General features: G+C 38.4%; 1 protein-coding gene across 2 annotated transcripts in view; it reads left to right on the top strand.

Annotated features, from left to right (window-relative positions):
- The window catches only part of UNC80 (unc-80 homolog, NALCN channel complex subunit), a 225382-nt gene that overhangs the window by 146646 nt on the left and 56011 nt on the right, over nt 1–22725 (top strand). For both annotated transcript variants that reach the window (XM_032859910.1, XM_032859911.1), the window contains exons 32-43: nt 910–1091; nt 1609–1740; nt 3745–3931; nt 4551–4682; nt 6339–6482; nt 9285–9385; nt 10388–10474; nt 14322–14505; nt 17683–17777; nt 19178–19267; nt 19974–20075; nt 22027–22207. In XM_032859910.1, coding sequence (XP_032715801.1) covers nt 910–1091; nt 1609–1740; nt 3745–3931; nt 4551–4682; nt 6339–6482; nt 9285–9385; nt 10388–10474; nt 14322–14505; nt 17683–17777; nt 19178–19267; nt 19974–20075; nt 22027–22207 — 1617 coding nt within the window. The remainder of the gene's footprint in view (nt 1–909; nt 1092–1608; nt 1741–3744; nt 3932–4550; nt 4683–6338; nt 6483–9284; nt 9386–10387; nt 10475–14321; nt 14506–17682; nt 17778–19177; nt 19268–19973; nt 20076–22026; nt 22208–22725) is intronic.

Genomic DNA, 22725 nt, shown 5'->3' with positions numbered 1-22725 from the left:
AAATTTGGAGGAAAATACCATCATCATCACCATCACCATCATCATCCTCATCACCATCATCATCATCATCATCACTGACATTCTGCCCCTAAAGAAACAGTGGCTGAGAGAGGTGGAGAGGCTCACCCAGGAGCACATAGCAGAGGGGTTTCAGAGGTGGCACTCAACACCAGCTGTCCTGACACAATTGTCTGAGTATGTTTTGCTGATCCAGGAAGAAAACTACAAGAGAGATTTAAAATTGTGTTTTTATGATGGACACTGACTCATGCATCTGTGCTACAGAGTGTATTTTTCTGCCCCATTATTCATTAACTTTGTAACTTACTGTAGCGCTTGGCCTTTCTTTTATTGATATTTGACTTTTCCCAAAATTAAAAAAACAGCAAAGGTATCATGATTCATGAAATCCCTTTTGGCTTCTTTGTCTCTTCTATGTCTCAGAAAGGTGGAGGTTTCTAATACATGTACAATGTGAATTTTATTTTTAATATAACTGGGACAGTTTTTAATGGTCATTTTTATGCACTATCCCAGCATTACTGTGACATGATTCTTGGCATTTTCTAAAAAGGATATTTTGGTATATTATTTCCTTTTTTCATTTGCTTCCTCTCACATTCACTTTTCACTGTGAGCCAAAGTAAGACTGCTTGGAATGAGGTATTCTACGGAAATATCATGCTGTCACTGCCCTCGCCGGATATTGGAAGATGGTGGGTGACACAAAGGATCATGTTTGGTTTTCAATGGCTGAAATAAGATTTGCTTTCACCAGTCTTTGTGGCCTGGTTCCCTTAGCGCAGGAGTAATTTTCAGGAGATAGGAACAGCTCCCCACTTCTCCCTGTCCCCCAGGATCAAGCAAAATTAAAAGACGTGTAGCTGATGAATTATTGGCTGTCTCTAGCTGCCATGTTCCTGCTGTGTGCGGTGAAAGTCCCTGAGGCTGTGTCTGACATGTTGATGTCCGAGTTCCACCACCCAGAGACAGTACAGAGGCTGAATGCTGTTCTCAAATTCCACACACTCTGGAGGTTTCGCTACCAGGTTTGGCCCCGGATGGAGGAAGGAGCACAGCAGATTTTCAAGGTGAGGGATACTTCCGCCATAGGAATTAGATTTGCAAACCCAACCCAAGGCTTGTTTAAATCCTTGAACTTCAGATCTACAGTATATGGCCCAAGGGATGCTTCTTTTTCTTTTTCTCTGTGATTATATAAGCAAAGCTAACTCATATATGAATGAATTCTTGTTTTAAAAAATACTGAAATATGAAAGAGTGGTAGAGTATGAAAATCAAATTTCTACAAACCTCAAGACCCCACTACCATCCCCAGAGGTATGCCCATAAAAGTTTGGGGTATAATCTTTGAGATACTTTGCTGTATTTATACAGATAGATATTTTTTGGAGGATGGGGTAATTAACTCAAATAGAGAGCATATATTTGAAACCGTTCATTTTTTTAATGACTAAACTGAGATCAAAAGACGTTCACCCTGTGCTCTGTAACATCATGTGCTCTACAAGATGATTTCATAATTATACTTCGACTCATTCTAGCTTATTTTCCATCTTACCTCATTCTTCTGATATCAACTAACAGATCCCGCCTCCCAGTATAAACTTCACCCTGCCCTCACCAGTGCTTGGAATGCCATCTGTCCCAATGTTTGACCCCCCTTGGGTGCCTCAATGCAGCGGGAGTGTCCAGGACCCCATTAATGAAGACCAGTCTGTGAGTAACAGGCACTTTGTTTCTCATCACTGCAGGCTCCGCGGTGTCCATGTAAGAGAGAAGGACAATGAGTGCATGAGAAAATTTGTTCCTTCTTGTCATCAGAATGTCATAGCACAGAGAATCAGCCATGAAAGATTTTTGTTCTTGTGAGTAGAATAGAAGGAACTAATATGCAGTAGTGAGCATTTGCAGACCTCTAAGCCAACAGTTTTGTTTTATGATCTCAGTAGCAGCCACCTTTCACAATTGTTAAAAGCATTAGCCATTGATTTCTTGTCCAAGTGTAGCACTATTGTCTCTAGTTATTAGAAAGCAAAGATATTCACCTAACCTGTAATATTGAAGCTACCCAAAAGGTAATGAGATTGACCCTGGATGAATAAGAAAAAGACCTGAGTTGACAGCTCTTATTTCCTTGTTTGGACATTGGTCTTTTCTTCACTTTGTTGATCATTAGTATCATCATCACAAATATCACTCTGAGACCTCAGGTCTTTTGTACTCTAATATATCAGTGCTACATGTAGTAGAATTCACCAACAGTTAAGTTGAGAGAACTGTGCATTCATAGACAAGAACCAAGAATAAGTGCTTTTTGAAAAAAAGGAGTGCAAAATATGCATTTTTCACCTGTTGAATTTTCTGATTTACAAGAGTAATGTAGAAAATATGGAAAATCAAAAAAGGAAAAGAAAATAGATATATCTTTCAGCATAAATCCATGACTATTTTCCTTTACAAATTCCCATGGAATTTAGGATAATTAGTATATAAATATTAAAGATTTTTGATATACCACCCAAAGTAGCCCCAGGAAGATTTTACCATTTTACCCATATACAATAGAAAAGGAAAGCGTGTCATCTTTATTCAAATAGTATTCAAACTAATATTTTTTTAATGCCACTTTGAATGGCAAAAAACAAAGTCATTGGTTTTTTTATTCGCAATTCTTTAAAAAGTCACTTGAATATATGAAGTTAGGTTGAACATTTTTGTACATTGCACATTTTCTAGGCATTGTAGTTTTCTTTGAAGAGCTGTTTGAGCTCATTACCCATAAAAATGTTTATACAGAAAATCCAGCATCTGAATCATTGATGTAAGGATCTTGGATTTGTCTCCCATACAGACAATGGAGTCATTTGAGCCAATGAATATTGGTTATTGGATAGAGAGTGTAATTTCTCTGTATACCAAGTTTGCAAGGAATTTGAAACCAAGACCCCAGATTGTATATCCAGTTTTTCTTCTCTCATTCCACAATTATTACTTTACCTTAATATAATAAATCAGCTTAACCCCTGATCTGCAAATAAATTGCCATGTGGCCCACCTAATGCCCTTAATTATTCCTGAATCTTTTATCAATGGAAAATTTTAGTCTTATGTAAAGATCCTGTCAACCTTAGTATTGCTATCAATTCTCATAATTTCTATTCACTTTGTTCCTATAAATATTGTTGACTATTAGCAGTGTGTCACTCTATTTATCTACTATAATTTAGTATTTATGGTGTGGTAGATATCTGAGATACAAACATGAAATAAATCATGTAACTATTTGGTTTATGTGAGATATCCCATTCCTCCTTCTCTCTGTGGTTCTTTCCCTTTTATTAACCTTGTAAAATAAATGTCCTTCATTTAAGACCATTTCAAAAAGTTGTGGAAAGGACTAGAGTATTAAAATTTTTTATTTGATTTGAATGTTTAGAGTGGATCATTGATATCACCCCAAATTCTAAAGGTGAAATCCCAAAACTTAAAGATATTCTTGAAGAATTAGTCTGATTGAATGAAAATGAATAACTTAGTTACACACAACTTGGAAGCCTGGCAGGAAAAAAAGAACAAACAAATGGCCATGAAACTAGATCACGGGTGCCCTTCCATTTTCTGCAAAGTGCCACATTTGTGTAATTCTGTGGGAACACTCTTTATGGCTGTGACCTTGCAGAACAGTTTCTATAAAATAAATTGGTCTTCATGTCTCCATAGAAATCCTTTTCAGCCCGGGCTGTGTCCCGCTCCCATCAGAGAGCAGAACATATCTTAAAGAACTTGCAACAGGAGGAAGAGAAGAAACGTCTTGGTAGAGAAGCCAGCCTCATCACCGCCATCCCTATCACCCAGGAGGCTTGTTACGAGCCCACCTGCACACCCAACTCAGAGCCAGAAGAAGAAGGTGCCCCCTACACATGGGACATCCTGGGGGGCTAAGGAGCAGGAAATGGAAAGGACTGGCTTTGAAATCAACATTAATGATTTTATGTAATGTGAGGTGATATGCACCCCTGTGTCTCTCTCTCTCTCACCTCCTGACACTAGCAAAAGAGGAAAGCTATTATGTTCTTCATTTTTGGAGTTGGCCTGTTCCTAGAGGAGCGATGTAGTCACATTGAATGATCCAATATGATAATGGACCAATAGTGATTATGATTCAGAGAACAGCTAAATTCGGAGTGTGTATTAAAGTAATTGCAGTCAATCTTTCATCATTAAAAATGGGGTTAGTCCATTAACTAACAACCTTCACAAATGCAACCAATTTGTTGGTTGGCGTCAGAGACAATTTATGAACCATTCTAATTCAGTGATTCTCTGCTCTGGTTTTATGGAATCTATGGGAGGGATTTTCTGTCTGTGTTTCTAAAAGATTTTTTTCTATTTGTTAAGTACACTCTAAATTACTTGAGTCTTATGCTCAGAGAGCAGTATACACTTGTGATGTAATACAGCTTTAGCTGTGATGATGACAACTTTGTTACAAAACCAAAGGTCACATTCCCCATTTTCTTTGTCAGTAGAAGAAGTCACCAATCTGGCATCCCGTCGACTGTCTGTGAGTCCGTCCTGTACCTCCAGCACTTCCCACAGGAATTACTCCTTCCGCCGAGGGTCAGTCTGGTCTGTGCGTTCAGCTGTTAGTGCTGAAGGTGTGTCCTCTTAGAAATATGTTATTTATTCCTCATGACTCTTGTGTGTTTTGAAACATTTACCAGTTAGTATTCTTACTACACTTCACTGTCTTCATTAAATAACTTGTCTCAGGACTTGAAGTTCAAAAAATAAGTATTAGATTGAGTGGTAGCCTAAAAAATATTTTTTTATCTAGCAATTGTCCTTTATAATTGGTTCTATTTTGGTTACATTGCAAACAATCATACTGCTGTGGGTTTTCAACCCTGGCTATGCATTACAATCAAGTGAGGAGCTTTAAAAATATACTCAGGCCACAACCAAAACTAAATCAAGATTCCTAAGAATGGGACACACACATCAGCATTTTTAAAATCTACTTGGGATGGAGTAGGATGCTTTAGGATGTTGTTCTGGAATAATTTAACGATCAAAGGAAGACCAGAGTTCATGCTACTCCTATAATGAATTCTGTTCCGGCAGGGTGGCGGTGGGGAGGATATGATACACTTCAGTTCCACGAATTTAAAAAATGTTTTCTCTAATCGTGAATAACTGTCTGGGACTTGCTGCTCATGATTACACAAATTTCATCACTGATTTATAAAGTTATTAAAAAGTTCTACAGAAACCAGTGGTCCTCAACCCTTGGCTGTGTAACCCTTGGAAACCTCAAATGACCAGTGCTAATTAATCAGAACTTACAGGGATTGGGCCAAAGGCTCAATTATATTTTTCATAACAGATATAATTTTATTGAGACATGATTCATGTACCATAAAACTCACCCTTTCAAATATACAATGCATTGGTTATTAAACAATATTACGCAACCATTATGCAATGGTTAGCACCTCTAACCATAAATAGTTTAGAATATTTTCATCATCCCAAAAGGAGACCTTATACCCATTAACAGTCATTCCTCATCCACCCTTTCTCCAACCTGTGGCAAGAAATTATCTTCTATTTCTATGGATTTGCTACTCTGTACATTTCATATAAATAGAGTCTTACAATATGTGGCCTTTTGTGACTGGATATTTCCAGTCAGAATATTTTCAAGGTTCCTCCGTGTGGTCCCATATATCAGTTCTTCATTAGCAGATAATGTTCCATCATATGGCTATACCACATTGTTTATGAAGTCACCAGTTAATGGGCAGTTGGGTTGTAACCACTTTTTGGCTATTTTAAATTACACTACTATAACAGTTATGTACAAGTTTTGTGGGGTAAACTGCCAAGCTATTTTCAAAAGTAACTGTGTCACTTTACATTCCTACCAAAAAGTATGATGGTTCGATATACTTGAATAGTCAAAATAATCTTGGAAATGAAGAACAAAGCGGGAAGACTCACATTTCCTCGTTCAAAGCTTCCTGCAGAGCGGCAGCAGTTACCATTGTGTGGTCTCGACATAAGGATGGACAGTAAATCAATGGAATAGAATTGAACAACAAGAGCTAAACCATCCCACTCATGTCGATTTCATGTTTGAAAAGGGTACCGTGAAGATCGAGTAAGGAAAGAATTGTCTCTTCAACAAATGGTGCTGAGACACCTAGATACCTATAACCAAAAGAAAGTTAAATAGGAAAGTTAGAACTGAGAAATGTTGCATTCAAATTACAATACTGAGAAAAGCATCCCGATGATCTCTCTCTCTTCAGATGAGGAACACACCACTGAACACACACCAAACCACCATGTGCCTCAGCCTCCTCAAGCAGTGTTCCCAGCATGCATCTGTGCAGCAGTGCTCCCCATCGTTCATCTAATGGAGGATGGTGAAGTGCGGGAAGATGGAGTAGCAGGTATCCGTTTTGATTAGTGAAACTGTCAATAACTCTAAAAAAATATTTAAGCTGTTATCTGTTGGAGGATAGTGGGGTGCTCTTGAAGATAGTAACTACTGGTCACATGTTGAATTGTTTTGTGTACATATTACAATTACAGATTTGTAGTACACTCTACTAACATTATCAATGTCTTCATCTCCATGTCCCACTACCTTTATGACCAAAAAATTGTATTTAAAATAAATACTTGGATTCCGGAAGTCTTGTTGAGGACCAGAGAACCAAATAACATTTATTTGGCCACATGAAAATCAAGTAGTAATTCTAGCCACCTTAGAAAATCTTAGTTATTAGCTCAATACCACCAATGCCATCTGTCCTGCTTGATCACCTTTCCAGACATACTACCTAAAGAGAATAGCTGCAAAGTGAAAAGATAAATGAGGGGTAAAGATGAGTGATCTTAGTGATAGACAACAGGCCAGTATTTTTAATGTTGTTATTTTAAAAAGCCCTAGAGCTCAATAATGATGTTTTTTAAACCCCAACAGAAAAATGGGAAAAGAATATAAATACACAGACCAATGGTCAATACGATCTGTCAACAACGTTGTTGTTTAAGACAACAATGAAATTTTACATTTCATCTAAAAAAGTGCAAATATTTTTTCATTTTATTTTTTTTATTTGAGTAAAGTCGACATACAGTGTTACATTAGTTTCAGGTGTACGACATAGTGATTCGGCTTCTCTCTCTGTTATGTCCGGCTCACCACAAGTGTAGCTACCATACAAAGGTTATCCTAGATGAAAATATCTGTAGTTGGTAAAGATTCAGGGAAAAAAGAATTCTCACACCTTGCTGATGGGAGTGTGGAGCTCAGTACAAGCATTCTGGAACAGTGTCACAGTATGTGTCAAAAACCTTAAAAGTGTGAAAGCCCTTTGATATAGATTTTGACTTCTAGCCATTTCCTAGGGCAATGATTAGAACCATATAAGGGTCTAAATAGGATGCCTCACATTGTACATTATATAAAAAAAAAAATTTAGAGAAGAGTTTAAATGTCCAATGAGCAATTAGTTAATGCTACCTCCATATGACAGCATTCTGTATATATTAGAAATAACATTCTAGAAGAATATTAATATTAACATTTTTAATATATTGCTAAGTAAAAACCTGAGTACCAGAGAGTATTTTCTGCATATTATTTTTAAAAATGTGTACATATATATTTTGCATATATGAAGGGGCATACTGCAAAATGTTTATAGTTGTTTCTGTCATTGGTAGACTTACCAGTCCTACTTTTCCATCTTTCTGTATTTTTCATGTTTTCACTATTAAGTTGCCCTACTTCAGCAATTAGAACAAGAATAATGTGCAGAGATAGTTTTGTAATTGATTTCAACCTAAGAAAAACCCACACCTGTTTTAATTATCTATAGACACATGGAAGTTAAAACTTATATTTACATATCTCTTGTTAATATTATTCATTTATATAGTTCATATTTTTAATCGGATGGTTGGTTTGGGAAGCAAATATTGGTATCCTTTATTTAAAATATAGACTGAATGACAAATTCATGCTAAATCCTATATTTCTAGTTTAGAACACTAATTAAACCATTTAGACTAAAGATTCTCCAGCTTATCTTCCACTCATTTCTACCCACCTGTTTCCTTAGCTTGGGCATTTCCAGGCAGTCTTGACCCGATCATTCTCCCCAAAGAAGAAGAAGCACTTTCTTCACATTAAGAATAATTATTTAATCCTAAGATATCCTCGTTAGAAGTGGGAGCCTAATTAGGACTGGCTTAACTACTTTACCTCACTGAGGGAGATACTATTTAAAGCCTCCAGGTAAACAATTAAAGATCATTTCTAATTCATATGCATTCTAAACCAAAACATATTTCCTAAAAACCAAATAATTGCTTTAGAAATTTCTCCATATAACCAACATTGAAATATGACTAATTTGATAAATACTCACCACTCCTAGTATTAGGGTAATTTCCAAAACAAAGATCACTAATGTATTCTTTTTAAAAATTGAGATATTGACATATTGCATTGTATTGGTTTTAGGCATACACCATAATAATTTGATATATGTGTATGTTATGAAATGTTACCACAATAAGTTTAGTATACCCATGACCACCTGTAGCAACAATTTTTTTCTGTAGAACTTTTAAAATTTCCTCTCTTAGCAACCTTCAAATATGCAAGGCAATGTTGTTAATGGTAGTCCCCAGGCTGTACATTATAGCCTTAGGATTTGTTTATTTATCTTATAATTGGAAGTTTTTACCTTTGGACCACTCTCATTCATTTACCACACCCCATCTCTGGAAACCACCAGTCTGGTCTTTGTATCCATGAGTTTGGTTTATTTTAAATTCCACATGTAAGTGAGATCATACAGTATTTGTATTTTTCTGTCTGATTTATTTCCTTTTACATAATGTCCTCAGAATCCATCTTCATTATCATAAATGGCAAGATTTCCTTCTTTTAAGGGTGAATGATACACCATTGTACGTCACAAGTGTGTTTTTTACAAAAGCCATTCCAAAATCTCAAGACCATCCTATACTTCTCGTTACCTTTTCTTTATAGGTGAAAATGTTCAGAAATAAGCAGAAAAGAAAACAAATATCTACCTTTCAACAAAAAAGAGTTCACAGAATCTTGTTAAGGCAAAAAAAGAGAGACTAATGAAAACGTAGTAAATTGTTTGAATAGTGTATTAACACTTTATCTCTATTTAAGACAAATGTTCAATGTCCTCTCTCTTCTGAAGTGAGTGCTGTGGCCCAGCAAGTCTTATGGAATTGTCTAATTGAAGATCCATCAACAGTTCTTCGACATTTTCTGGAAAAACTGACCATCAGCAATAGACAAGTAATTTCCTCTTTCTTTAGAGTATAGCCATGTAGCTATGTGTGTGAACACCGTTAAAAGCAAACAGTGGGCTTCACAGCACTATGCATAGAACATCAATTCTGACCCAGAGCAAATACATGCTTTAGGTAATGATAATGATGAACAGTACTACACTGCTGCTTTCCTTCAAATTGGTCCATTGACTGATGTCTCCATGTGTGTTTGGTACAAGAGCAGTGATGGCCCCGAGATACAAAGAGACTTTCAGTCTTTTAGTCAAAGATTAAGTTCAGTATAGTGTTTCTCAGTAATGGGATCAAATCCTGAATTTGATTGCTTGGTAGTCTGTGATGTAGGTAGGATTATTAGAATAGTTGAAACTGTCCACTAATCACAAAGATCTAATTTAGCAGACCACCTATAAGAAGATTATGCCAAATAAAAGTAGATTTCTGAGCAATGGCAAAAAAAGCACTGATGATTAAATAGTATTTGTTCATTTTTTATGTTATGGTCCTATTTTGTTGGAAGATTAAGTTTAGTTTCTGAAAGGTAAGGTTAATTATTCACATCTCTATTTATCCTCTCTCAAACTAGCTCTTTACCTCTTTGACTCAAAACCTAGGAACCAGATCTGTGAAGTTCATTAAACCACATTTGTTTAATGGCTTCTCAAGATAGGTCTGCCTTACATTTCCATCACACCTGGAAATTATAGCAAATAGAGTTGAGTAAATGTATTGCTCTCCTGTGATTTGTCTATGACCAATAGACAGAGCCTAAATGTTTATCTAAAAAAACCTAACTACTGTTCAGTGATTTCACAGTTTAGCCCCTAAGAGAAGGTATTATAGTTGGTTTAAATGCTGTTTAATCAGTATCACATATAATACATTAAAATGCCGAACATAATGGAAACCAACAAGAGGGAAAAGTAAGAGCCTCCCCCATTTTTTAAGAAGTTAATTTTATTTCCTATAGTATGGGCACTGAGATGTAGAAATTCTCTTCTTCTTTCAGGATGAGTTAATGTACATGCTACGCAAACTTCTCTTAAATATTGGAGATTTTCCTGCTCAGACATCTCACATCCTCTTCAACTACTTGGTGAGTTTTCACCTCCAGTAAGTGTTAATTCCCAATTAGGAAGCAGCAACATGAGGGAAAAGGCCATAGGGAATTTTCGCCAATAAATTCCCATTAATGATGTGACTGAAGGTAGATCATAGTCAGCTAAATTCACCATTGTTCGTATGGGGAAGCCCCTCCTGACACACTACCTGGCATGTGGTGGGCACTCAGCAAATATCAGTGTCATTTCTATCTTCCTTGGGCATTATACAACTTCCTTATGTTGGTTCTTAATTTTGGTTTTCTGTTGAGAAACCTTATAATTCATTCTAGTTATTTTTCCTTTTTCCCCATATCGCTTTTAAAATACACACACACAGAGGCAAATGTTGCCCTAGATGGAAAGTATTTGTGAGTGTATTTTTCCATAGCAACTATCTTTGCTTTAAACCATCCTGACAGCTCCTTCCTGAACCCTCCAGAATATTCCGGTTTCTATAGGATCTTATAGGATCTCTGCCTTATACCCTAACTGAATATGCAAGTGGGGGTTATTAGCTTGATGCCTCTTCTTTAAAACTGCACCTTAATCCAGACAGATGGCTGCGTGAATGTTTGTGTTGGGAGGACTTCTCTCTCTCCCTTACGATTGTCAGTCTCCTGGCAGGTAGGGAAAGAGAAGAGGTATCCACATGCATCTGTAACAGAATGAAAGACTAACACTACACCTCTTATGTGCAGAGAAAATGTGTAATGCCTTTCTCTCATCTATGACTGATTTGGCTTTCTTCCTGAGTGTCCACCAGCTAGTTGACAAGGGAAAGAATATAAATAAGTGTCCAATCCAGTCTCAAGTTCAGACTGATAAAAACATATAAATAGTAACTTTGGATAGTGTTCAGTCTCTCTTGGCTAAAAATATTTAGTCTCTAGGAATTCTCCTCCCTTCCGACTTCTTTCATCTCTAAACATTATGTGGGGTTGGAGAGAAAAAAAGATCTTTGTTGTTGGAAGGTGGAGGGAGGACAGCAAAATATCCTCCAGACAGAGAACATTGAGATGGAAAAACGAAGCAAGCCACTCCATACCATTCATACAGAACTGTATTCAGAGTAACTTACTGACAGGGAAGAGGGGGCAGACACCAATCCAAGGGCTAGACAGCTATTTTCTGCAAAGTCCAGGCCTTAATCCACAGCTTTTATAGAGCAAGGGCATGGCGATGAGGAATAAGTGTAGCCTTCCAACATTCTGGTCAGGGCCTACCTTCACCTCCAAGGGACTTGGGACACGTAGCAACAAGGGAAGTCACTGCATGGACATGAATGAGTTGGAGGGCCAAGATTAGAGTCAGTATTGTCAGCACTCCTACATTTGTTCAGCATTCTGTCTCTTGTTCAATGTTTGCTCTGGCTCCTCCCTTTGTGAGATAATGTTCTTTATCTGGCTGGTTGCTAGATGCCTGGCTGGTGGAAGCCAGAGCCCGCGGCTACTATGACTTCAGTCTACCGGCCCCCAGGGGTACTTGCTGAGAGACAACCTCACCTCAGCTCCTGCTGATGCTAAACACCCCTCTAGATTCTGGTTACATGTCCCCTATGGCTCCAGCTTAGGGAGATCCCTGGCTAGAGCATTAGGCTCAGTGACACCAGTCTGTGATGATTCTATCCAGAAAGTTCTCTAGTAAAACTTTCTGCTATTTCTTGGTCCTATGTACACAACACAAAAACCAAAGGTAGGTTATCAAAACCATACGTCAGGGCCTTCCTCAGGTTAAAAATGTGCCGTACCATGTTTGTGTTGCATTCCAGTTGGTATCAAAAGGCTCCAAGGTAAACTTCTGTCAGAGACCCTAACAGAGACTGGAGGCAAAAGTCCCTTCAGTGTGCCTGCCCATTCCCTCAGGTCCCTGGGTAGGGGAGATGCTCACCTGGACCACTGCTCTCCATTGTCCTTCAGCCTTGGGAAAAGAAGATGGACATTTCATTTCCTGTCTTCCATACTCTTCCCTGTCAACTCCAAATAAGCCTTAATGGCAGACATAGATCCTCCCACCTAGGTAATTGACAGGCTAATAGAGAAAAGATCTGGCAACACTTTGGCTTTTTTGTATAACCTTGTTTTACACGAAAATAAATTCCTATTTTTCATTTCTCTCTAAACCCTAATCTTTCCCCAGATCCCAAGTATATGGATGCCTTGAATGGACTAGAGGGGCCTTATAGTTAGAATGGTAAAACAGTGAAGGACAAATTCCTTTTTAAACCATTACCCTTATCATGTATCTCTTTTTTCTAATGACTTAAAGATATGTATAGTGGGCATGTTGGGACCAGTGACCCATCTCTTCTAATTTTGTCGGGGACTATTTATTTAACTGTGACCCAGTGACCTTCACTCTGGGGTTTGAGCCCATCTCGGGGCGTATGAAAACTTTTAAAGGGATTTGGTGCTTAGATAGTTTTAAGGGAATCAATCTCCAAATCCTCAACTTAAAAATATACAGTAACACTTCGTGAGCATGCCTGCCATCTCAAACTTCATTCCTCTACTGTTCACAAGAAAGGCCTACCCTGACCAGCCCAGATATCACCAGATGCATTGAAGATGTGAAAGACAAAGAAGGAATCTGATGTACTGCATGAGTTTTAAGGAAGCCTCATTTCTGATGGGTCAAGGCATTTTATTTTTTTTAAGATTTTATTTTATTTGACAGAGAGAGAGATCACAAGTAGGCAGAGAGGCAGGCAGCAAGAGAGGAGGAAGCAGGTTCCCCACCAAGCAGAGAGCCCAATGCAGGGCCTAATCCCAGGACCCTGAGATCATGACCCGGGCTGAAGGCCGAGGCTTAACCCACCGAGCCACCCAGGTGCCCAGATCAAGGCACTTTAAACCCATAGGATGGGCAGTAGCTCCTTCTGAACACGGATCCTGTCCCTGACCCTTAATAAAATCACCTTTTTGCACCCCCGCCAAAAAAAAAAAAAAAAAACCACACACACAACACACCACACACACACACACACACACACACACACACACACAAATCCCATAGGACTTACCACCTTTTCCAGTCTTTGATAGATTTCTCCTAGAGGTGAGGTTTGGCCTTCATTAGCATGGTTAGCCTTCAGAGCCACCAAAGCAGGTTAGGTTAGTAACACCATAGGCTGATCCTTTCAACATAACTGGAAAGATTTCTAGGATTAAGAAATTTTTCAAGATATAATTGATAAAGCCATGAGGGAGGAAACTTTGCTATTATTTCTTTATGATTTTGTTGTGCACTGTTGAATAAAGTACTTAAAACTAATTTCATCAAAATTTGTTGAAATACACATTCCGATTAGTCAATCCACCTTTTATTTCAATATAGAGAATGTTTAATATATTCTATTAACAAAAAATTACCTTATGATGAGACATTTTAATATGTACAAAAGGACACAGAGATTTTCAGGATTTTAGGAGACACAAAGAAAAATCTGTTAAGTTCACCAATTTAGCCAAGCACAGTGTTCATTGGTTCACTGGTTAGACATAATCCCATCTGCAAATACTGTTTCAGCAAATGTCACATAGAGCTCAATTTGGAGTGGCCTCAGTACCTGAACTACAAAGTGACTTGAAGCCTGGAAAAACAATCTTCTGCTTTTGTCTTAAATCACCATTCCCATGATACACAAAAACGTATGTCAAACTATTCTGGATGGCTTTCCAGTTTTACTCTCTCTTGCTCAAGGCCACTGAAAGTATTAGAGGAACCATTGAACAGAGAATGTGAAGGAACAAAAGAATATTTGATTAAGAAAAAAAGAGCCAAGGAAATGAGAATGTTTGCTCATGGTTATCGTGGCTTTGTGACCTCTTCCTGTTCTTCTAGGTGGGATTGATCATGTACTTCGTGCGGACCCCTTGCGAGTGGGGGATGGACGCCATTTCAGCCACCCTGACTTTCCTGTGGGAGGTGGTGGGTTATGTGGAGGGCCTTTTCTTCAAGGATCTCAAGCAGACCATGAAGAAGGAGCAGTGCGAGGTAAAGCTGCTGGTGACCGCTTCCATGCCAGGTAACCCATTACTGCTATTGGATGACATAATTTTTCTCTTTGTTTAAGCATATAAATAAACCTTTTAAAGACCAGCCACCTCTTTCATTCTGAGAAGATTGTCAAGAATCCTGACCCTGGTGTTGAGGGCTTCAAAGAATTTTTGTTTAATACAATCTGAAGAAGTACAATAGACCCTTTAAAAGTTAGCAGTTGCCAGATGAAAGGGGAGACATCAGAACCGAGCCACGTGAATCCATCCTTGAAGAGCAGCCAGGGTTGAAGATGTATTTGAGTCTATCACACAGGCCAGCTGAACAGGGAGTCTTTCTGAATGAATGTTTGGCACCGCAAGGGGAACGATACTGTTTGCATGGCATGGACCCCAGATCTTTGTAAACTCCATGAGAGACGGCTTTATGAAAAATTGGAAAAGGGACAAGCAGGAAGAAAGAAAGGAGAGCAACAAAAGAACATGAAGTGTGTTGTAAACTTGAGATAAGGGTCTTTTTCACTCCTGATAGTTTGCTTTTCCTTAAGATAGAAATTCTTCCAAGTCTTTATCCTGGTGCAGTGACTAAGAAAATATGAGATGATCCGTGTATTAAAATAAAGAGAAAGACACAATTTTATAAAGATGAGAACACAGGTTATGACAGTGTAGAGGTCTGCATTAAAATCACATTACTGCCATTTATTAATATAGTTAGTATTAGCTAAAAAAAAAAGTACACCATTTTTCAAGCTTTCTTTACTCATGGGTAAAACAAAGATGTGATTCATAAAATTCAAGGATGTAAAACAACGATCATGAGTAATCAATGTGTTTAGGTTGATAAAATACTTGCTATCATACCTGACTCATAGCAAGCATTCCATAAATGGAAGTTGTGTATTTACATGTTCAATAGGTTATCCAACAAGGTGATCGGTTTTCATTATAGCAAGGAAGCTCATATTGTCATTCGCAGACTTAAAAACAGCTCATTAAAAGTCAAGATATATCATGACATTCACAAAGACTTATAATGAATGAATGAAGTAGAATAAGTACTAATTCCCTAGCCAAGTAAAATACAGAAAATGTAAATTTAAACTGCATTGCAGGTGCTTGTCATGGTTTTGCTAATATCTCTGTTTATATTTTCTCAACCATTACTGCATGATCATCTCATTTAAAATACAGGGATATAGTACTTGTTGCCATGTTTAGGGTTTGAATTCTGACTCTTCTGCTAAACAAATGTGTCTTTCAAAGGGTTGATATCCAATCTATAAAGAACTCCTCAAACTCAACACCCAAAAAGCAAATAATCACATCAAAAAATGGGTAGAAGACATGAACAGACACTTCTCCAAAGAAGACATACAAATGGCTAACAGACACATGAAAAAATGTTCATCATCATTAGCCATCTGGGAAATTCAAATTAAAACCACATTGAGATACCACCTTACACCAGTTAGAATGGCCAAAATCAACAAGACAGTAAACAACGTGTGTTGGAAAGGATGTGGAGAAAGAGGAACCCTCTTACACTGTTGGTGGGAAGGCAAGTTGGTGCAGCCACTTTAGAAAACAGTGTGAGATTCCTTTAAAAATTAAAAATAGAGCTACCCTATGACCCAGCAATTGCACTACTGGGTATTTACCCCAACGATACAGATGTAGTGAAAAGAAGGGCCATCTGTACCCCAATGTTCATAGCAGCAATGGCCACAATCACCAAACTGTGGAAAGGGCCAAGACGTCCTTCAAAGGATGAATGGATAAAGAAGATATGGTCCATATATACAATGGAATATTATATCTCCATCAGAAAGGATGAATACCCAACTTTTGTATCAACACGGATGGGACTGGAGGAGCTTATGCTGAGTGAAATAAGTCAAGCAGAGAGATTCAATTATTATATGGTTTCACTTACTTGTGCAGCATAAGGAATAACATGGAGGACATTAGAAGAAGGAAAGGAAAATTGAACTGGGGGAAATCAGAGGGAGAGATGAACCATGAGAGACTGTGGACTCTGAGAAACAATCTGAGGGTTTTGGAAGGGGGTGGGGGATGGGTGAGCTTGGTGGTGGGTATTATGGAGGACACATATTGCATGGAGCACTGGGTATGGTGCATAAACAATGAATTTTGGAACACTGAAAAAATCAAATTAAATCAAAAAAACAAAATCTACCATATTTATAGCTAAAAAAAAAAAAGAAGAAGAAGAAGAAGAAGAAAAAAAGAGAGGTAGGAATAAGAAACATCCAATAAAACTAAGCAATACGTCCCAACAGCCATAGGCTTAGCCTCTGGACCAATCTCAAAAGTTTTGTTATTTGTTGCCTGCATTCACAGTGGAAGAAAATGTTAAATTTCAGTCAGAGGTTAGTCAAGACAAAAGTGGGCCCTGGGGAAAGAACCCTGCTGTGGGAGGAATGGAGTTTACCCTCAGTCACCAGTCTTCACATAACACCTTTCGTCACACCATGGGCCAGATATTTAAGATACATCCATCGTCTTGCTTAATCCTCAAAGGACACTACAGAGTAAGCATCATTGTTTTTGCTCCATACCTAAAGAAACAGTGATGGAAGTTACTCAAATGTTTTGCTTGAGAACCCGAGGCTTGTGTAGGGAACAGTTTCAAGTCCCAGTCTGCCCACCTGCAGATGCTGTGTTCTTCAGGCTCTGGGGAGGGGGAGGGAGAAGCCAATGTTATGGGAGGTGTTTTATGTATAGTTTCTAACAGTGACCTGCAGTGGCCAAATAAACTTAACTAATATTCAAAAAACAAAAATAAATAAATAAATATGTTTTGACTAAATTACTTATAAGCTCTTACCTGTAAGAACTTACAAGTCCGTTTCCTTTGTTTTCTCATTTGTAGAATAAGCACAATAATACCCATACCATAGAGTTGCTGTGAGATTTAAGTATTATGCATATAAAATCCATATAAAAGTATTGGGAACTCCATAAATAGTGGCTTTTGTTACTTAATTGGTAAATATTTTTAAAACATCTATTTTAACTATAAAAGAGTGATATTAGTCCAATACATAATTTACCTTAATCAGTTACTAAGAGTAACAATAACAAAAAGTATCAGCTCACTGAGAATATTTTAATATTTTGTGCCTTAAAGATAAATTTGACTAGAGTGGAGTTCAGCTTATGACTGTGTTTGCCTTCTGTAGGTACCAAAACCTTGGTAGTTCACGGACAGAATGAGTGTGATATCCCAACCCAGTTACCAGTCCATGAAGACACTCAGTTCGAAGCCCTGCTCAAGGTAGGAATGGCTTTTGACAGAAATGATTTTTTAACGCCATGTCTGTGGCCACTTCACTGGTCGTCCATTTAGAATTAAATGATATTTTCCTATCTTCAAATGAATATGTGCATTGACTTACCCTTTGTAGAATCTGCTCCACTACCATGTACTTCCCCGGTTTACTTCCATGATCTTCCCCACACCTGCCAACATTGTAGCTCTGCGTTAAGGTAGACAAATCCATCCAGCTCCTCCTTCAACTGAAGCAGAACGTGACACTCTCACGTGTACTATCTCCCCTGGGAGTGCTGTCGATTCCTGCTTCAGAGCTCCCTGGCATCACTTGGGGGTGGTTCTGCAGAGGCCCTGGGGTTGCACACGGAAGGAGCCAGGGCAAGATCTGGGAGCTGCTGATCCTGCCAGGGACCCTTTCTCTGGCACTTAGTTGCACAGTCTGACTTCCACATACAAAAATGAGCAAAGAAGTAGAACAATATACCTAAGAATAAATCAGGTGAGTCAAGAAAGTATCTTTAATGGTTATGGCAGTTGTCCCCTTCAGCAGAAAGACAATCCATAGTTACACACACCTGTAAGGCTTTTAAGGTAAAGTAGTAAGTAAAGTACTGCAGTGATTCCCCATTGATCTGGATTCCAAACTTTTAGTAAGCTGATTTCCTAGAACGCAGCTCCAAGCCCAGACAGAAGCAGGAAAAGCCTCTGAAAAATTCAGTTGAACCAAACGTGTATATCTTATTTCAGTACAAAATGCCTCCCTCACGCCTTACCCAGACATCTCCAGAGAATTTCTAAGGCCCCGTGCAGCAAACTTCAACAACCACTCCATTCTCCTACGCACACTGAATGCTAGAGTAGCAGGAAGGCAGAGTTAAGTCCCACCTCTGATTCTACCATAACCATTGTGCCTTAAATCGAACAGGACCTCTCCAGGCTCAGATTCTTTTTCGCCAGTACTGGGGTACTAGTGCAGGGTATCCAAGTTACCGACATGGAGGGCATCGAGCTCAGAATACAGTATACAATAATGGCTCAATGTGTTGTAGCTTGTGTTATTTTTAATGGCGTTACCAAACATGCTTTCTTCCTGGCGTTGAGACCAGTAGATGCCACTGTGTCTCCACAGTTCACTCTTCAGTCTGAATTTATAATTGCACATCTTTTCGCACTTGCAGAGCAGATGGTTTATATTGCACGACCAGTCTCTATTATGTCATTCTTTGGGCAACTGTGTATCCAAATCCAATGTGTATCCATACCTATATACATATAAAAAGTATGCAATATCTATAATCCTTATAATCCTTAAAGTTACTTTGTTTTCATGATATTTGTATCTTCCAGCATACTACCTGGCACATGGTATGTTCTCCATAAACATTTGTTTATACTTGTTCTAGGAATGTTTGGAGTTTTTTAATATCCCAGAATCTCAGTCAACCCATTATTTTCTCATGGACAAACGATGGAATCTTATCCACTACAATAAGGTGAGACTGGGCAGTGATGCTCGCCTGTTGAGTTGTGTCGAAAACTTGTCATGCCTTTCTTGAATGTTGCTCTCACTCAGGGAGGCATCGTTGTTCAGAGGTTAGGAGTACGGCCACTTCGGTGATATCACCTTATGTCCGTGTAGCTTTGGACGAGCCACTGCACCTTTGTGCCCTTCATTTTCCTTGTCTGTAAAATGAAGAGGATGATAATAATATCTGCCATGGGTTGAAATAATTAAAAGTGATTAGGCAAGTTAAGCATTCATTATTATTACCTCCTGATGAAAAATTAAGTTGCCCCTATAGTAAGTATGTGTGTCTGCTTGGAATTTTTATGTCCTTGTTCCTTTTTTTATTATGTTGAGTGTGACCATGGTGACCTGACCTAATGACCAAAGGGCACCTCAAGACCATCATTTTAAAATGACTTTCTTCCTCCAGAATGTCCTTTATTAAATTGCCCTTGGCTCCTCTGCTCCTGATGTAGCACCCTAGTGTTTGGAAAGGATGCTAAAAGCCTAGGTGGTTTGCTTTTCTGAGGTGGGGATTTCTCTTCCCTAGGATTTTACAGAATTGGAAAGCATAAATGATAAAACCTTTAGAAAATACATAACTTTGTTTGACATTTGGGTAAAGAGGAAATGAGAGTCAAACGTTTAATCATCTGAACTCTTTTTTGTCTCTTTGTGTAATCCTGCCACAGACATATGTTCGGGATATTTATCCTTTCCGGAGATCGGTATCCCCACAGCTGAACCTTGTACATATGCATCCAGAGAAAGGACAGGAGCTCATTCAGAAGCAGGTGCCTGCCCTCCTCTATTTTATTATATGGTTTTATCAAGCCATTGGGAAAAATGATCGTGAATGGGTTGCCAATCCTGAGATTCTGATTCAGTCCTCTCCAGAGAGAGTGGATGGGTAGACCCACGATCAATAGTTCCCAAAAATCATGTGTTAGTTTTCATAATTTAGATCATAATGTAAAAGGATCAAGGAACACTCACTTGGATTAATGCTATGACAAATCATTGGGTATAAACACTAGAAATCTTTGAATTTATTTACCTACTGGTTTCCAAGTTTTCTTTTCACATTTTTGTAAACCAGGATTGGAAGTACACAAATGTAGCTCTTAGAAAGTTGCCACAGAGGTTTACACTAGTTGGGAAAAATAAATTAAAAGGGATCAATGTATAATGCCTGGGAAAAGCACTGAGCTAAGCTGCAGAGACTTGGACACAGTCTTAGCTCTGCCATTGATTGGTCACCTGACCTCAGGCATGTTACTAACGTCCCTTAAAACAGGAGGAGACATAATCAAGCAGTTGTACTTAAATATATGAGTGAAGAACAAAATAAGGAAATTCACTATTAGTATGAGAAATATAACAATAGTCCACAATTTGAATAGTGATACAATTTTATTATAGTCTATGTGTTACATTCATTTATTTTATTTTTCATTTTTAAAGATTTTATTTATTAGAGAGAGAGAGAGAGCACACGCACACTTGCACATGCCCAAGTAGGAAGGATAGGCTAAGGGGGGAGGAAGGAAATATCAAGCAGACTCCACACCAAGTGCACCCAACAGGGGGCTTCATCCCGGGAACCTGAGATCGTGACCTGAGCCAAAACCGAGACCTTAATTGACTGACCCACCCAGGCACCCCCCACATTAATTTATTTTTAATAAAATGTCTAAACAAGAATTTCAGGATAATTTCTCTTTTCTGTTTCTCTGCACATATCAAGGTTAATTTGACATCAAACTATTCAAAATAACTTCATGAAATGAATGAAAATGGCATAGAATTAGACCACTTAAATAATTTAAAATATAGTTAGCATAAACTACCTGAATTGCAGTGGAAAGAAGCAAGTATTACAAACTGTGAGGTGTTGGGTCTTAAGTATACGTAACTGTATAATTTCTAAACTAATTACCCCCAAGTTATCTCAGCCCCTGATCTTGGCAGCAAAAGAATTAAAACCATAATCAACATAGCACTTCATTAGTGTTTTCTTATGTTTAAGAATATGTTTTTAAATTGCATAAAATGGAGCTCTTGTTCTACGTACACTCCAAGTTGGAATTTTAAGATTTCTTTCTGAGTTCTGCAGGGAAACTGTAGTGTTCAAGCCTATGGTTCTGGCCCTGGAGTTTCCTCAGCAGCTTTGGATTGCTCATGATACCCCCCCATGTACCCATCCTCAATAGAAAAGGAACAAAGAGAAGGGACCAAGAGAATCCTGTCCATGCTATCTAGGTTCCATCAGCTTTTGTCCCAAGATAGGTTCTGCCTGGATCCCATTCCAGTCCTTTTTTAAGAGAAAAACCCAGAACAGCTTAAGGCATCAGTGGAAATGGTAGAGGCACTTGGAACTTACTGACTGGCTCCTGCTGGAAAAAATCTCCCACAGTGTGACATCCAGACAAATGGGCTCTATTTAATATGGAAGGATTCCTGACAATGCTTGCATTGTGCTCTAGCAGCCTGCAAACCCCTGAGAAACACTTCCTTCTGTGGAACAGGCGGGTACAGGAAGTAAGAGTCAATCAAGCATTGTTTGCTCTTTCGATGGGGTAAAGAGAAAAACATTTCTCCCTCAATTCAAACTGCCCCCCTTTGATTTTTTTTTTTTATCAGCCGCATTTGCCATGAAAGATTTGACTTCAAGGTCTTCACTCCTTTTAATTTCAGGGTTGCTAATTCTCCTTTTCCTCTGCTCCTGCTTTTGTTTGCTGCTAGGTGTTCACTCGGAAGCTGGAGGAAGTCGGGCGGGTTTTGTTTCTCATCTCCCTGACTCAGAAGATCCCCACAGCCCACAAACAGTCCCATGTCTCCATGCTCCAGGAAGACCTCCTCCGACTACCCTCATTCCCCCGAAGTGCTATTGACGCTGAATTTTCACTCTTCAGTGATCCACAAGGTATCAAAAAAAAAAACAAAAAACAAAAACAAAAAAAAACATTTTCTTTCTTGGGCTTCCTATGCCTTTGTTTGGTCCTCAGCTGGAGAGCCTCATTACCAGCTGAAGGTTCTCTAAGCCTGCGCTTCTCAGCCCTGAGGCATCAGAATCACCTGGAGAATTTGATAAACAAAGATTGCTGGGTCCACCCTCCCCGGTTTTTGATTCAGTATCTCTGAAATGGAGCCCAGGAACTTGAATTTCAGCAAGTTCCCAGGTGATGTCGATGTTGCTATTCCAGGGATTAAACTGAGACCACTGTTCTTAACTAATCATAAGCAGGGATTTTTGGTTTTTGTTTTTTTAATTTAAATTCAATTAATTAATATATAATGTATTATTGGTTTCAGAGGTAGAGGTCAGTGATTCATCAGTCTTATATAATACTGTACTCATTACATCACGTGCCCTCCTTAATGTCTATCACTCAGTTACTCCATCTCCCAACCCCTGTCCCCTCCAGCAACCCTCAGGTTGTT

The sequence above is a fragment of the Lontra canadensis genome, unplaced genomic scaffold (genome assembly GCF_010015895.1).
Source record: "Lontra canadensis isolate GAN:19392208 unplaced genomic scaffold, GSC_riverotter_1.0 scaffold18, whole genome shotgun sequence".
Lineage (NCBI taxonomy): Eukaryota > Metazoa > Chordata > Mammalia > Carnivora > Mustelidae > Lontra > Lontra canadensis.
Note: the sequence above shows the minus strand (reverse complement) of the source record. Positions and strands in the feature narration are given on the sequence as shown.